Here is a 17,666-nt window from a genome sequence, read left to right on the forward strand (position 1 = left end):
AGTCAACAGAGCAGCGACACACATCCGACAAAATATAGTACCCTAACAGCAGCAGGCTAAAATCCCCAAATAACAGATCTATAAGCTCACAATGTGTTACTTTGCGATGCATTGTGAGCTTGTACATAGCTTGTATAGGAGCTTCAGCAGCACACCTAGGCAGTAATGGGAGGGCTAGAAGGTTATAATCATGAATACTAAAGCTGAATGCAGAAAACATCACATTGAGAACACGATTCATTATACTGTACACCAAGACACATCCTACAAGGCACAATCTTGCCAACCATTTCCATTTTAACAACTGGTTTATGGAAAAATGCTGGGATGGTAATTTTCATTAAGAGCGCCTGGCTGCGCGTGGCATTTATCATGCGGTTTATCACAATTTAAACTATGGCGTTTGCCTTCTCGGTTAATCTTTAGGGTCAATTGCACTTCTCTGCACCTCTCCGTGCACATATGGCAACATGTCCTCGCACCGGTCTGGTCTGATGAGGACCATAATATATTATATATATTATAAACATAATATATTGTAATAAATGAAAATCACGTGGACTACAGCCTCAGGGCTCGGTGAAGCATGCCCCGGAGTACATCCAGAACGCCAAAAAAAAAGGAAATGAGGGTTGGCCTATGCAGAAAATATGCATAGTGCGAGGCTCAGATACTAACTCGTTGCACGTCAATCATATAACTGGGTTCAGTTCTGGCTTGGAGACCTGAGACCTATTACGTTTCTGTCTCAACAGTACCTGTAATATACAGGTACTGGCCGAATTTCACTATTACTATAGTCTATATATAATACACATGCGCACACACGCATGCACGCACGCACACACACACTAAACACCCCAAGGAGTGGGGACTATTATAATCTTCATACAGTAACCTATAGGAGGTGCTTTAGGCTCAGAATTCACACCACTGCTCATTACATTCCTTGCTCAGTTTCTCATATTCATATTCCTCATACCTAATATATCTGAACAAAACCACAGGGATATACTGTAAAAGACCCACGCCAGCCAGAGGACCGGTTGGGGATTCCACAGTAATATAATGAAACGCAGAACTAGTATGGATTGCTCAAAACCCCAGTGTAATGGAAAAAAAACAGTACTCCCAAAAACTAACCAAGATGTGAAATTATATTCAACACAGAAGTCTGCAAGTAGTCACTCTCTTTTTGGCTTCATGTGATAGAATGTGGAGTTGGCCTCGACAATGACCACCTGGTGGCATACTCTACCCAGGAGACCACTGTGAATGGAGCTATAATACAGTTAGAATACAGCCTGGACCACTGTGAATGGAGCTAGAATACAGTTAGAATACAGCGCACAGTTCTGGGCCTTGTGGGCTCCCTTCTCATCTTGCAGATCTGAGAAAAACAATGATGACGAGAGGAGGTTGAGCTTACTGGAGCTAATGAACCTACAAATTGCATTCTGACACATTTCATTTCATATTATTTTCGGATCCCAACCCAAAAACACAATGTGGTGGTGGATCAAAAAGCAAAATAACTCAAAAGTTCACTGTTGTAAACACAGTGAACACAGAAAAACAGTAACTACCTGTATAACAGGACAATTTGACAAGAATACCGGTATGCATAACACACCGAAACTATTTCAAGGAGGCAACATTGTCAAATTAATTACTGCAGCTACGGTACAGTGACATTTTTGGTTAAATAATAGTCTTGTCTCTGTTAGAGCCTAGCTGTTGACCCTAACTGAAATTCTAGTTTAATTAACCACTTAAACCCTTTATACTTGGTGTGGAACACGAACACCACCGCACTGCACGTGTGGTGGTGTGGAACACGAACACCACCGCACTGCACTCTGTGTGGTGGTGTGGAACACCACCGCACTGCACTCTGTGTGGAACACGAACACCACCGCACTGCACTCTGTGTGGAACACGAACACCACCGCACTGCACTCTGTGTGGAACACGAACACCACCGCACTGCACTCTGTGTGGAACACGAACACCACCACATTGCACTCTGTGTGGTGGTGTGGAACACCACCGCACTGCACTCTGTGTGGTGGTGTGGAACACCACCACACTGCACTCTGTGTGGAACACGAACACCACCGCACTGCACTCTGTGTGGTGGTGAACACGAACACCACCGCACTGCACTCTGTGTGGTGGTGTGGAACACCACCGCACTGCACTCTGTGTGGTGGTGAACACGAACACCACCGCACTGCACTCTGTGTGGTGGTGTGGAACACCACCGCACTGCACTCTGTGTGGTGGTGTGGAACACGAACACCACCGCACTGCACTCTGTGTGGTGGTGTGGAACACGAACACCACCGCACTGCACTCTGTGTGGTGGTGTGGAACACGAACACCACCGCACTGCACTCTGTGTGGTGGTGTGGAACACGAACACCACCGCACTGCACTCTGTGTGGTGGTGTGGAACACGAACACCACCGCACTGCACTCTGTGTGGAACACGTGTGTGAAAGTCAGAAGGGTTATTATTAAGTTACGTGGATTACAGACGTGCACGCACACACACACACACACACACAATATTTGAGTCATTATAATACTGATGCTAGATAAAACCAAATTTGGAACTGAATTATTGTTCAAAATTGGTTATTTAGATAGAAAACACATATGGGAGCCCCAAAAACACAAAAGAAATTGAAAAAGTTGAATTTTATGTTATAGGTCCTTTAACCCATTCTGACCTGAGATCAGATTCATACGAGGTTTCCACTGGACACACACTGGTCTGATTAACCCATTCTGACCCGAGATCAGATTCTAAAAAAAGTTTAAAAGTCGTTCTTCGATTTTTCAAAAAATAGCAGACCTACAAGCTCGTAGCGCGCCACTCGGTGGCGCGCTATGAGCTTGTAGGTCTGCTATTTTTCAATAGTTAAAGCATAACATGATGCTAACACCAAAACGGGTTCCCGGTCAGAATGGGTTAAAAAGGGAAAAGGGTTATATTCGTGGACAATCAAAATAAGTTGTATTTTTTTATGTGGTGTCAATTAAAATGACTTGACATGGCACACTGACTTAACCTGACTCCGCCAGATTGCGGCAGTATTGAGTTCACCAGTTCCCTCCTCCTGCCTGCATCTGGGATCTCTCAGGCAGAAACGATGAACCCGGAAGCAGCGGGACAAAAATCTGATATCTCCATAATAATTTCGAGTTGTAGTCTTGTTAGGTTGCGTTTACATTGCGCTGTGGCAGCGCTTCAATATGTCTCGTGTTGATCCCGCCTCTAGCGGCCCCATATCCGGCCAGAATTCGACCGGGGTCTCTGCCTGAGAGATCCCAGACTCACCACCAGCTGGCAGAATGCAAATGTTGTCCAGCGGTAGTGGTTCTACCAGGCTAACACTGACTACCTTCTAGTAGAAAATAAAAACATGGCACTTCATTTCAAAACGGTTGCAGAGCCCACGTTTACCCACTGATACAATAGAGCACAGTGCAACGGAAAGAAGATTGTCGCGGCTCCGTAATGGTGACAACCCCAGTCACCTGTACACCTCCTGAGCTGCTGGGTGGATTACAGACAGAGACCCTCTCCATTTAATTATCTTACACGTGATTACATCAGATTACAGCGCCAAGAGGATGTACCAGGGAAGCGCCCTAAGCTTTGATCCGGTCATATTGAAGTGGAGCAAAGCAGAACAAAATGCCCTCTTGACAAACTTTAGTCTGTGTGATCGAATACAAATTTTGTATTATCATTCCTATTTTTACCATTTATACATTATTTATACCTTACCTTACACACACACACACACACACTTTATCTGTGCTCTCAAGAAACTATTCCTTGACCGAGGTCATTACTCCTATTAAAGACAAGGTTATCAGTCCATGGCCGCTCAGAGCAGCATCTTTTGGCCCTCTCAGGTCACAGTGCTGCCATGAAAAGGCCCGCATAGACCTCTGGCAGAGGATCAGATAGAGGGGATAGACGTTTAGCTCCCTAAACTCTCCTACAAGCAAGTGAGTGAGCAGTGTTGCCATGTCTGCTAATTATATTATATGAGCAGTGTTGCCATGTCTGCTTATTATATTATAATATAAGCAACATTGGGCTCGTTTCCTGCAAAGCCGCTTGTAAATATTGGATTTTTTCTTTTGGTCTTGTTTCAAAAATGTCATTTCTTATTTGGGCTAGCTTCAGTTTAAACACAGAATTTGTATTATGTACAATATGTACAGTATGTGCGTGTGTATGGTAGATTATATACACCACAACTTAAAATAGCCAATCTACAAGTTCACATAGCGTGTCGCATCACAACGCATTGTGAGTGTGTAGATCTGCTATTTTCAAGAATAAATTAAAAAAAGCGTTTATGAAACATTTTATAACACAAATCTAGTATGGGGGGGGGGGGGGGGGTCACTGCTCACTGGCACAAAATATTGTCAGATCATGGGGGTCCACAGAGAAATACATACATATTAATTTGGTGGTAGTAGTGGGTCCTTGACATGAAAGTGTTTGAGAACCCCTGGTCTAAAACAACATAAGACGATAAAGTGTGACTGAGCTGCCCTAGTCGCTTATGTTGGCCTTGCTTTCATACGACTTGGTTGATTGTTTCTCTCCAACACTGACAGTGAGGTCACTGCAGAAAGAGTGGATGTCGAATTATTGTGATTAACAGGGAAAGATGATGCCAAAGATGGAAAATGTGACCAATGGGAAATAGAAGGCATGCCGATATCTCTTTCTCCTTCGTCTCTTGTTCCACATTACATGAATGAATGTTCCGTTCTATGGCTGCTACTGTGCACTCTGCACAGCGGCCGATATCTTCTCTTCATGAATTATTCACATTTCAGTCCAGAGGAAAGAAACCCCAGCAGCGGAGCCACAAAGGACAACGGCCAGAGATGAATGCTAAACAATGAACTAATGGAATTGTTTGTGATTCTTCCTCCTGAATGAAACAAAACTAAAACTAGAAAAAGTGCCCTTCTGGGCACAGGTCTCCACCAGGAGGATAGGAGTGTGTGTGTGATGTTTGGCAAAATGTTTAGGAACAATATAAACGTGTGTGTGTGTGTGTGTGTGTGTGTGTGTGCACAAAATTAAGAAAACAAAATATATATAAAACCCACAGACACCACTTGTCTGTGGGTTTTATATATTTTTAAGTGACTAAACCGTCTTCACCTGAATAAAGTGTTTAAAAAAACGAATCTGAAAATAAGAAAATACAAGAAAATAGCCATCAGCAGCTTCGTCTGGCCCCTGGGGCACCAATCCGAAACCAGTATGCAAATGTGGGGCGGGTTTATCACCAGAGATATTAGTCTGGCCGTGCCAGGCTACGACCGACCCCCCCCCCCCCCAGGGTGTGTCTGTCACCCCAGAGAGGACACGTAAGACAGGAAAAGCCCTATGATATCATCCAAGCTATCTCAGAAATTGAGGTGAACACCTTTGATCTGAAGACAGATGCAGTGTGGTGACCCACACACAGCATCTTTGTGCATGCACTCCTGGGTTGCCATGGAAACGTGCACACCACGCACATGCAGACTTAACCAACAGCCCTGAACCGCGTCGATGGATGACTTGGGGTAAAGCTGACAGATGACGAAGTGCAATTACCTGACAGGTGACATTTTATCTAATGGAAGGAACTGGCGACTGTCGCTGTGATAAAAATATCCACAGTTCGATCCACCGCGTAATATCCCCTGTACAGTATGTAGTAATAGTGAATGTTTGATTGAATGTGATATGAGAATCCCAGGGGGCCAGGGAACAACGGGAAAATCATCGCGTCTGCATTGTGACATTTGAAAAAGTATGCAATATCATTTTCGACAGCACATCGGGGAATATTAATCTACATGGGCTGTCTTATCGTTGCAGGGCCCGGTGCATCAGATGTGACTGAAATTTCATTTTTGAAAGCGTCTCTCTGTAGTCAGAACCAATATAAATTATTTTGTTTCAGTCGTTTATCTTTTTTCTCGAGGGTTGACAATCTGATGCTGCAGATGATGAAAATGAACAACCTCGGCTCTTTGAAGTGCAGCGGGTGCTGTCTCGCATTGCGCCACAAAGGAAGTTAACATCAAATAGTAGCTATTCAGGGGTGACCGTGCTTAGGTGATGTGACACGCAAGTAGGAAACAATATGGAAAGAAAGATAGGGCACAAAAAGAATAAAGAGGAGAGCACTGGTGTCTTCAAATAAAATTGGAGAGGATTTCATTTTATGAACTAAAAAACCATTCAGTACCGGCCTGGGCCGTGGCTCAGAGGTCCAGGCACCTTGGCTAGTAATCCAGACTGGCAGTGTGCCGCAGGTTCGACTCCCCTTCCCCATCTCTCTCCCCATTTCCTGTCAGCCTACTGTCTATCCCTCCATAAAAAAATAAAGGCGAAAGCCAAAAAAAATAAAAATAAAAGCATTCAGTATCATACTGAAAGAGAAGAAAAAAGACACCTCCATACAAACACCACCCAGTGACTCCAAGCAACAAATCTACAAAATTGTAAAGTAATGGATCAATTTAAGCAAAATGTTCATATTTGCCACAATGCCCATGGGTCACGTTGCATTTTCGCCACTGCTCTCCTCACCCACTCACCCTCCAGTACAGTACATCTCAAACTCACTTCTCTCTGTCTGCCTCTCGTTCCATCTCTCTGTACAGCAGAGTTTATTAGTTAATAATATCGTCGCTGTCGGGCAAAGACCCTGTACTGTATGTCCAAAATGGTTACTTTTCAGGGAATGGAAAAAGGCACCAATGGATCCAGTGTAGCTATCATTTGGTCACAACTCTTGTTAATACAGTTTTAAATATGAATAAAACTCATAGACAGACTTAACTACTTTCAACCTGGTGTCCCTATATGTCGTTTTGAGGCAAAAGAGTTGTGACCCTGTAGATCAGCTACTATTTGCGAGTGTAGGTTGCATTTACTAAGAAAACCAGCATCTCCCGTCTGTTAGTCACCCTCCATATATGGTCACGCCTCGTGACATCAAACCTCCATATATGGTCACGCATTGTGACATCACGCCACCATATACAGTATGGCCATCTCCATATATGAAGATCACGACACTGCACCTCATCCAACCCTGGATAACCATACATGGAGAAGACTGGATCATCACCTAGATCTGCATGGAGCCAGCCAGCACACTACATCTGACCCTCAAGCCTCAATCTCCATATATGTTCTGACATCACAACACTTCATATTTGCCATAAACCATAGATATTAAAAGAATCACACACGTGTGAAGTGAGGGGTGCTCTTGTCGTCGTACATAAAAAAAATATGTATATACTTCATAAATTAATTTGTCAACTTATGCTATTATCTTTTAACCATGATACAAATGGGTGATCATGTAAGATGACAACTGAATGTATGCGATTGGTTAGCCGATTTGCTCGTCTACATAGGACGTACATTTTCCTTTCATTGCGAACTCAGTGAGCACTTACTATGAGACCTAGCAGATCATGTCTGTCTGTGTGTGTGTTGCATCAGCAATCACTCAGCTCCATATATGGGCACAAAAGTGGCCAGGTCCACATATACAGTAACAGCGGGACAGACACACAGACAGACAGACATGATCTGCAGGGTCTCAGCTGCGTTCGCTTCCCGCGTTTGCGTGTCTTACTGGTTGTCAATGGCATTTAATGTTTGTGTTGCCACAAATTTACGTCATATTTCAGGCACATGAGGTAAATTCTCCTTTCATTGTCAATGGCAAAATGTGAGATGTGACGGGACAAAAAGCTGTATATAGCCCCTCAAAAATAGATGCAGTTCATTGGAGCGACGCGTCTCCATTGAAGGCAGGGAGTTAAGCGGAAGTGCTGATGCCATTTTCTCACGCTGCATCGCTGCCCAAGAGACACGGCCAAAGCCTATTCGGGGGTCCCCACGTTGAGAACCCGTGGGTTAGAGGGGCGCCCTTGTTGCCGAAAGGTTGCCGGTTCGATTCCCCCGGACGGGCAGGAAAAATCTGGGTCGGAAAGTCATCGGTCATCACTCAGCCAACACCGCTGAAGTGCCCTTGAGCAAGGCACTGAACCCCCAACTTCTCCAGTGGAGCTGCTTAGTGGCCAACAGTATAAGACTGTGGTTGTACTGGTCAGCTCCCAGGTTTTAATGTGTGTGTGTGTCTGTCTGTGTGTTTCAGGGCGTTGCTGAAAATGAGCACATCATGCTCAGTTACTACCCTGGGTAAATAAAGGGGGAAAAAATCTCAGGAATATTGTGCCTTCAATTTTGAAACTCGCCCCAGAGCCAGAAGAGGCGACTACCTTTTTATGTCTTCTATGTGCCTGACACAGAACTTCATACTGTATATATAGGAATAAAGGGACACAGACAGACGGATACAGAAATCCATAAAAGGGACACAGACAGATGGGTGGAACGGGTACTCTGACACGGGTATTGCATAGCAGAGAGGGGCATGGATCTCCAACTTCCATCGTTACCGACTCAGTACTCTCTCTACAGCTGGTCTAGTTTATGTTAAAAAAAGGAACCACTAAAAGATGACATATATCTGCCCGACAGTGACGATATATACTGTACTAGCTGTAATCATTCCTAAAGCAATTTCCCCCACTGCGCATTTGATCACATTTGCAGCTGCAGGAGGGTATGAAGGACCAGAACCCAAACTTCACCGGATCAATACCATAGCTTTGAATCTTATTATATATCCCTTTTTTATACTTGAAGGGTCAATAATTAATTAAGGAAGTGCCTGTGCCAATACTGTAATTGAAATGCTCCAATTGGCAGCTCAGCACACGGCCACATTATGTGGTGTTTTGTGGCGGTTATGAAATGTTGTAGTAAATCCCCCATTCTCCATGCATGCACGTCACTGCAGTGCATACACCAATAAAGTCTATTTTTATCTGTTCAGAGATGGACTGTTCATGGCAGAGATGGGTAGTAACACGTTTGTGACTCATGCAGATATATTTGCTGAAGTTACTTACTATTGTACTTGTAAAACTGGTCTTCATGCATGTTTACTCAAGCATATTTGTGAATAATGTTATTTAATGCTTTACATTTGGGCCAAAAGTAAATTAGTAAAAGCAAGATTTTTCAAATATACTTCTAGTTCTGATTATTGAATTCATATTATGTAATATTTTTCATTAGATACTTTACCCACCTCTGGTTTGTGTTGAGCAGTGGTTGAATAAGTTAATTTTGAATAATAGTACTTTTAGTTTACTTGAGTATTTCCATTTCTCAACACTTTATTCCAGAGGCAAATATTGTATTATTTACCCTACTACAATTATTAGACAGACAAAGCATACATTAACCACTTAAGCTCCATTATATACTTCTGCTATTCAAAAATAGCTGTTGCATTGTGAAGCATTATGAGCTTGTAGATCAGCTATTTGACAAATTTAGAAACATTGAGTACTTACTTTGGTACAGGCCGCAATTATGGTCAAATGTTGAGTTTAGAAAATGTCCATATTGTGGTATTGCTACTTCTACTTAATAATAATAACAAAAAAATAGTACTTCTTAAAACTCCCATGACAGAGAATGGTCAATTGTATAATGGATATGGCCTTGACAAAGGACCATGACGGAGGGTTTCTGTGGAAGAAAGGGAGGCAGGGAGAGTGAAAGACATGAGGGATATGTAGGCTCTGCAGAACAGCCCACCCTGCATCTCCCCTGATCGATAGCGTAATCACTTCCTGATCTGTAAAGCATCATTCTGCAGACGCTGGTGGACTCTCACCCTCCCAGAAGCACACTGTGCAGTTTTGCCGGCACTCAAGGAAAAGTGCAATTTCTGCTCCTAATCTGGCAGATACAGCAGCAGCTCTGCTCTGTTGTTGCAGGTGGCAGACCTGTGCCCATGTGTTATTTGTTCTCAATGGCAATGTTCCCGAGGGAGGACAGGTCTCCTGTGCATCTGTATTTTAGTTTTTTAGTTTTTTGGGGGCACACAGCAAAGGTCGTCAGGATCGGGACTCCGACCCGCGACACACTGGCAGACTGGATTACCACCCTAGGTGCCCGGAATATTTTTACTCTTACCCCTAGGCAAGACATAACATCAAAGAAACTTTGAATGTTGAAGCTTGTACAGTTAGATCGGCTATTTTAGCAATTCGTCGTACGACGAACTTATAGGTCACAGTGGTGAGTAAAATATTCATTGTCGTATAGCATCTTCAGGCCCTCCTGAAACCCCATTGACTCCTGCACCAAAGTAGCTAATGTAATGGAGCGTTCCACAACATCAATTCACAGCCTCCACACCCACTGACTGCAATGCATTTGATTAGTCACCCCAGCACAGCACAGCAACCGGGACATAAATAATTCATCTGTGCAAATGACAAATGAGGCAATCAATTCTGGGACAGCATTCAAAGAGGAACTATTCAAATCCCTTCTAAATTAATTTTCTGCCTTTTAGTAGTCTTAGGCCTTGAAATATTAATGTGAACTTATCACTTGATGTTTTCTCTCAGATTTCTGCACTCAAGCTATATCCCGTCTGGCAGGAGGAAAGCCGTTTAAAAACTCAGCCTCGCGAAAGATCACGGCACAGTTCAATTGCCTACACCTTGCTACATGTAATTAACTGTATATGCGGTCTTTATTGCTTTGCAATGGGCTGGAGATGTTACCAGGCAGAGTTTTGTCTTCTTCTCCTACAATACACAAACAAATTACCGTAAATACGCAATTTGTTTGTTTATGAAACATCTTTCCCCCTGGCCATAATTCTCTCACGCTCACACCCACCACACTATTGACAAGACTAATTACTGGAAGTAAGCTGGTGTAGAGACTGGGTAAGAATGAACAATCTTGTGGGAACCACAGAGAAGATGGCTTGAGTGGTAATTAGACGGAATGGACAGTTATAGACAGTAATAGACAGACATACTGCTGAGAGACTGAGAGACGGATGATGAATTACCGGGAGCTATAGTGACTGATACAATGAGGTCTTCTATTGCATTGACTCTCCTTTGTTGCAATCTTTATCTCTGGCACCCCAATCTACACTGTAAAATGCAAGTTCAACAGAGGGCGTACAAAATGGAACCAAATGTATAGACATGTAAGACCCCACGTTGAGAACCAGTGTTGTATTGTAAGATGAGGCAAATAAAGTAGGGACAAACAGACAGTTTGGGACAGCAAACACTACCTCTCTCTACCTCTGAGGTAGCCTTAGCAACTGCCATCTGTCTGTCAGTCAGGCAGGCAGTATAGTGCTCTGTCCAGAGTCCTGACAGTTCAGAGCCATACACCCGAGAACAACCGATTGGCCTCCAAATGTCATGATGTCGTCGGAAAAAAACAACTGGAAAACAGGAACAAGCAGTGCTTGGACTGTCAGCCAGATGCGGCAGCGAAGGGATGACATGGCAATCTGTCATACTGATTGGCCGTCTGAACGCTTCGCTTAACATTGAAGCAGTGGAAAACTTTTTTTTCCTTTTGTACGACTTCTCAGCAAGATAATCGGCTACAGTCCTCGCTCATCCATCAACTCTCCCGGTGCTGTATATGCCCGAAACACCAGAAAAACGGACTGCAGGGCTAACAATCTTTCACTCTGACTTGCATATACGATCGAGGCTAAGGTGAAAGCAATGGCCTTTTACTGAATTACTCTCCCTTTAATCAATGCCACAGTGTCTCAGAAAATATATATATCTTCAGGAGAACGGTGCGGGGACCCGGTATCTATCATGCGGGGCTTGCGACAACGCTAATGGATGACCCAAATTCATCACGGTGTCATGCTTTAGCAAACATTTATCAAAGCACGGAGATAATATAAATGAGAAGAAATGGGCAAAAAATGTTGGGAAGATGAATGGGCCCATTCAGAGGAAAAGCATGGAGGCCGAAAGCATTGATTTTCTTTTTCTTTTTAGTATTATTATTATTATTCGGATAACTTGTACACTTAAGCACTTTCAACCATGCGTCCTTATTTGTCATTATAGAAGAAAACGTTCCAAAATGTTCAATATGTTAACAAAATGTTAAACATTTTCAGATCTAGCATCAGTGTTGTGCAATATAATGTTTTTGTGTTCATCATTGTGTTTTCAGACATAACAACTTAACTCAATAGAAAAGTTCCTAATCCTATAACATAAAAGATAACTCAGAGGACCCCCAAGGAGTCCAGAACCCTCTGTTGAAGACCCCTGTTCTAGGGGACTGGTGTGTGGGGAAATGGGAAATGGAGGAAGGATGCTGTTACCTGTGCGTCCATGAGCAGGTGCCTCATCAGGGCCATGGATTTCCTCAAGGTGTCCCTCTCTCCAGGCATGAAGGCCTGGTCGTCATCCAGGCTGCATGATCTGCTCACCATGAAATGAGCTATCTGGTCGTTCAGACTGTTCAGAGACTGGACCGCTGCGACAGAGGAGCACAGAGACAGAGAGAATGACTGTTTGTTTGTGTGCACTTGCATTACTGTACTTATTTATAGTATAGAATTTGAGAAATACCAGTAAGATGCCTCAGGGCGAGAAGCGACCTCACCCTAAAGGTCGAGGTCGCGTGCACACAACTGCCTGGGTGACGGCAGACTGCTGGGTTAGCGCTGGTGCTTTGCTTTGACATGGGGGGTCAGATCAACATATGGAATGAATTCAGAACAGGTCAACTCCATATATGGAGATCTCAGGGTGGCAGCGGGGGCAGTGTCTTGAGTGTACAGGGTTTGATGAGGTCAGATGAGGTCAGATCAACATATGGAATGAATTCTGTATTGGCCATGTATGGAGCGTGTCACGAGGCGTGACTGACGGACTGACTGACTGACTGACAGGTGTGACTGACAAAATTTTGGACAGTATTGGCATTTTGTGAGGACAATTGTCCTGGTCATCACAAGACAAATGGGCTGTTTTATGGTTCAAAACAATTTGGGGAGATACCGTATGCTTATAATTAGGGTACAATAGTCCAACTACAAGCTCACAGTGCGTCACAGTCTAGACTGGCTGTTTTCTGCCTCAGGGCTCAGGTTAACATGGTCACAAACTAAACAAAAAAAAAAACACAAAAGAATTGCCGTCCTAAATCATTGATGTCCTCACAAGTACAGTAATATAAACGTGTGTGTGTTCATGCTGTCGACTGGTGGTGAAAATAAACACATTTCCAACCCCATTCAGACAAAAAATGCAGACATAAAAAGACACACACACACACACACACACACACACACGATAATAAATATACACTCTCACAAAAGGCCAACGTCCTCCATTGCCATGGAGACCCTGTTGCTAAAGAGTATCCAGCCGGGCATACGCTCCCTCCTCAGTGGGCCCACCGGGTCGGCCCTGGATCCGCTACCTCCTCAGTGGGCCCACCGGGTCGGCCCTGGATCAGTCCAGTCATTAAAGCATTCCCAGAGCCAATCTGTAATCCTACACCATGCCACCCAACCACCCACCCCCCATCAGTCTGCACTGATTTCGTTTTCTATGAAATCCCGCCCATGGACAAGAAGGGCATCATTAGGCTAAATCCATTAGCAGCACACACAAACAAAAATACACATTCAGTACATCATATATACTGTAATGCCTTTCTCCATAGAGGAAGCCTCAATGGTACGGTAATGCCTCTGCCCTTTGCTTTTTTTAGTAAGCTGCTTAATCAACACAATGTAGAGCTTTATTTTTAGAAAAGCGGTTTTCAAGCTTTTCCGGGTGAGGTAAAAAAAAAAGATCATCAAAAAGCATTTGCGATACACACACGCGGCCCACCAGTGGTCCCCAGCCCACAGTCTGAGAACCAGAATAAACTTCAGAATAAACAGTTAAACAGTACATTTGGTCCGTCTCCCTAAAGGCTGCCCAGTCAGTGGTCTCCATTAGTTTGAGCTGGCAGTGCGGAGCGCTAATGTGGAAATGTATTATTGATATGGACAGTTCTCACTCTAAGATGGGACTTTCAGCCTTGGAGTTGGCAGGGTGAGAGAAGAGAAGGGGAGATCGGCACTGGTCAGTTCTCTCCCACCAGGCACTGAATTATGTGATCTTCATTCATGAGTAACACTTGGTGATAGTGTGGAGGCCACAGAGATTATTCTGAGACAATTTTCTCTCCCATTCTCTTTCTCACACACACACACACACACACACACACAAAATCATAAACACACACACACACACACACACACACACACACAGTGGGCAGGTTGAGAGGTCAAACTGGGTGACAGAGAGACGCAGAGCCACGTGTGATTCACTTTGTGACAGCCAAGGTCAGCCTTTCGGCCGAACGGCCAGAGATTTATGCCCTCCCCTTCCAGCCGTCCATATAGAGCCGGGAGGCATGTTTACGAGCACACGCTCACGTCGTACCGGCCTGGCAGTACGCCACACATCACGTCAGCACCCGGGGGGGGGGGGGGGGGGGGGGGGGGTAGAATGTTTATGAAGGCGGTTGACGAATGGATTCTAATTTCACATTCAACACTTACAAGGTGTACGACTGTACGTACGCCCGGCCTCAGAGATGGACGGTCATACGTCCATCTGTGTAATGCCAAATTTATGTGCCGTCGCATGTCCGCGTCGCAAAGGCCGGAAACAACAGATCTATAAGCTTGCGAAGTGTTGTGAGCTTATAGGTCGGCTGTTTCGGGTCATCGGCACCGTCATACAACAAAGCATAAAGGGGCCTTTAATGAAACTCTGCCGCTGCTGAAAATGACACGCTGTCACCGGGAAAGAGGCACACCCTCTTCCCTCGCGGCTCTCCACTCTCCATTTCCATTCAGCGAGGTTCTGTCACACACTGTGATGCTCAGCGGAGAAGCCAAGTGGCTTTCTGTGGAAGCAATTCACTAACGTTTAATTTCGTATATGCCGACACGCACACGGCACTGGATTCAAAACACTACACGGCCCCTGGTCACGGTCAAGTGGACGCATATGGCAGAATATTACTTGACATGCACACACGCACACATAGTTTCTGTTTTTAATTGATATAATTGTTAGTTAATATTGTTAGTTAATATTTAACTAATTCGCCATCACTCTAGTCTAGAGCCATCACTCTAGAGTTTTCAAATAAGCCCACTGGGTTTTCTGACTCCCTGTGCACCATTTGTTATTATGGTAATTTTATTTTATTGTACAAAACTATTAAACTTCTACAAGCTATACCTCAGTCGCAAACTCGCAAAGCTGTACACGCCCGTTGACTCGCATAGTTGTAATGGCGAGGGATTAGTCCAACACGTCATGATTTAAATTGCTTTTACTATCATAATAAGATTGGAGGAGACTCAGAAAAGTCATCAGAGTTCCTCTGTCAGGGGTGAAAGAAACAAGGAGACAGCGCCCAGCGATATCACCGGCTCCTGGATGTATGCCTCCTTAAGTCCCTGCCACCAGTACCACACAGTCACACATTAATATTCCTCTGACTAGGCCAAAGTAGATGAGAATGAGACATTAGTATGGAAATGAATACACGCCCCCTAATTCTGCCGAGGACACAACAGACACAATGAATGTCAAACCTTGTTTTTGAATCCATGATTCCGAATCCTTACAATAACTACTCTACAGCCAGAGCAGGTGCAGCATTGTGAGCTGCACTTGTACACCAGTAGCATAAATTAGATGTACAACACTATTAGCAGCATAATAGATTGATTAATAATAATAATTTCCAGTTAGATTGTACAGAGGTACGGTTTACAAAGATTGTTGAAAGGATAGCGCAAAAAGCCCTGGTGGCTATTTTCCATTGTGGTCCTGTGTATAGTATTATAATAATAGCATTGAAGCTCTTGGTATGAAATGATAGCCATTAGCCAACTGTATCGGGACGACGGAATGGCCTTTCCGTAGTTGTAAATGTATAAATGCATTAATGCACAGGCATAATTGGGTTGTGGTTCTAAATTGAATGAGCACAAATTAAAAGACATAGTTGTTACATCATCTAAACGGTAAACTATACTGTATACGACAGCTCTGTGCATGAATTTAGTCCTATAGGTTTCCATAAGGTGGTGGCATACCCGTTGACCGTTCAGTGGTTCGGCAGCAGGTTTGAACTGGAAATACATACCGTGACACATTCATATCAGACCAAATCGGGATCCGCACTTCCGACGGAGCAAGTCTGACATGCGGGAACAACCCCATGTAATAACAGGAACAACAGGGACCTCTCGGACTACCACTCGAACATGCGCTACTCCCGTGCTTGCGGTGTAACTTAACATACCGGTAAGACACTTGTGGTTGGCCCGGCTTAGCGGTTCAGCACCCAAACTCCTAATGCAGCCTGAGTTCGAGTTTCGTTCCTCGCGAACTTTGCTGTAGGCCTATGTCACTCCCCGTCTCTCTCCCCTCGTTTCCTGCTGTCTGTCTGTCTCCACTATCAATGAAGGCAAAAAGCCAAAAATATATCTTGGTCATGGTCATGGTCATCGATGCACATCAACTGAAGCTCTGAACATAAAATTAAACTTACTAGATGGGAATCAATAAAACAATTCGAGCAAATCATAGCGATCCATCTCTCTCAAGGACAGTGATGGGGCACTGCTTAATAGTCCCTTTATCCGCCTTTGCACAAGTACCACGAGAGAAATATACAATAGACGTAGACTAAATTCATAGTCTCCTTGATGCTTCCAGTCCACCCCTGAAAACATGTTGTCCCTGGTCATTTTAGTATCCTCACGTGGCTCTGAGTTGGAGTGAGTAGGCCTATCACATACAGTATTAGAATGTGTATGCACCACAGGCTTGTAAACAAAGTGGTACCCAAATATATAGTCAATTTATTTTCTATGGTTAATGATGTCCACCAGACTACAGACTTTGTACCTGACTCTAAAGTTGGAAAAGGACAGATTTTTCCTTTTTTATTATTATTAATAGTATAGTATTATTGTTTGCCATATTAGTCGTCTAAATTTGAATATGCTAAGATTGTATGAATGCACTTATTATGGATTATATTTTTCTGCATACATAGTCTCTGCCAAGCCAAGCCTTAGGCCTACCCTAACCCTGTTTCATCAAGGGACAAGTCTTTCATTTTAAGCTTAATCGCCCAACAATGGCATAAACTAATAGTTTATGCCAGTAAGGAAGAGATCCAGTAGAACTAAAAGAGAAGTCATTTTATGCTTGGTTGCATGCTGAAAATAGCCGATTATTATACGTTATAAACCATTATGCCATCATGACGACATCAAGGCCCACCAAATTACATTTTAGTCAACTGTAGATATTTAGTCGACTAAAACTAGACTAATACTAAAACATTCCAGGTGACAAAAATGTGACTAAAACTAAATGAAAATTATTCAAAAGACTGACTAAAAATAAATCAAAATATGCTGTCTAAAACAACACTACTCAGCATCATGAATTCCTCAGGATTCTTCACCCAGAGCCTCATGTACGTCACGCCAGTGAACATTTGGTCATTAGAATCACCAGATCATTGTCAAGTACGCAAATCAAACTCCCACATGCAGGTGGCCACAAAAAACGTATCGCTGGTGGCTTTGAGACATGGACTCCTCATTAAGTGCTTTGTGTCCTTCCTT

General features: G+C 43.6%; 1 protein-coding gene across 1 annotated transcript in view; it reads right to left on the reverse strand.

The window, feature by feature from the left end:
• The window catches only part of kaznb (kazrin, periplakin interacting protein b), a 147,291-nt gene that overhangs the window by 102,785 nt on the left and 26,840 nt on the right, over positions 1–17,666 (reverse strand). The window contains exon 2 of the mRNA XM_080775210.1: positions 12,321–12,475. Within this exon, the coding sequence (XP_080631336.1) occupies positions 12,321–12,475 (155 nt within the window). The remainder of the gene's footprint in view (positions 1–12,320; positions 12,476–17,666) is intronic.

The sequence above is a fragment of the Protomyctophum bolini genome, assembly GCF_963924005.1.
Source record: "Protomyctophum bolini genome assembly, chromosome: 2".
In the NCBI taxonomy this organism is placed as follows: domain Eukaryota; kingdom Metazoa; phylum Chordata; class Actinopteri; order Myctophiformes; family Myctophidae; genus Protomyctophum; species Protomyctophum bolini.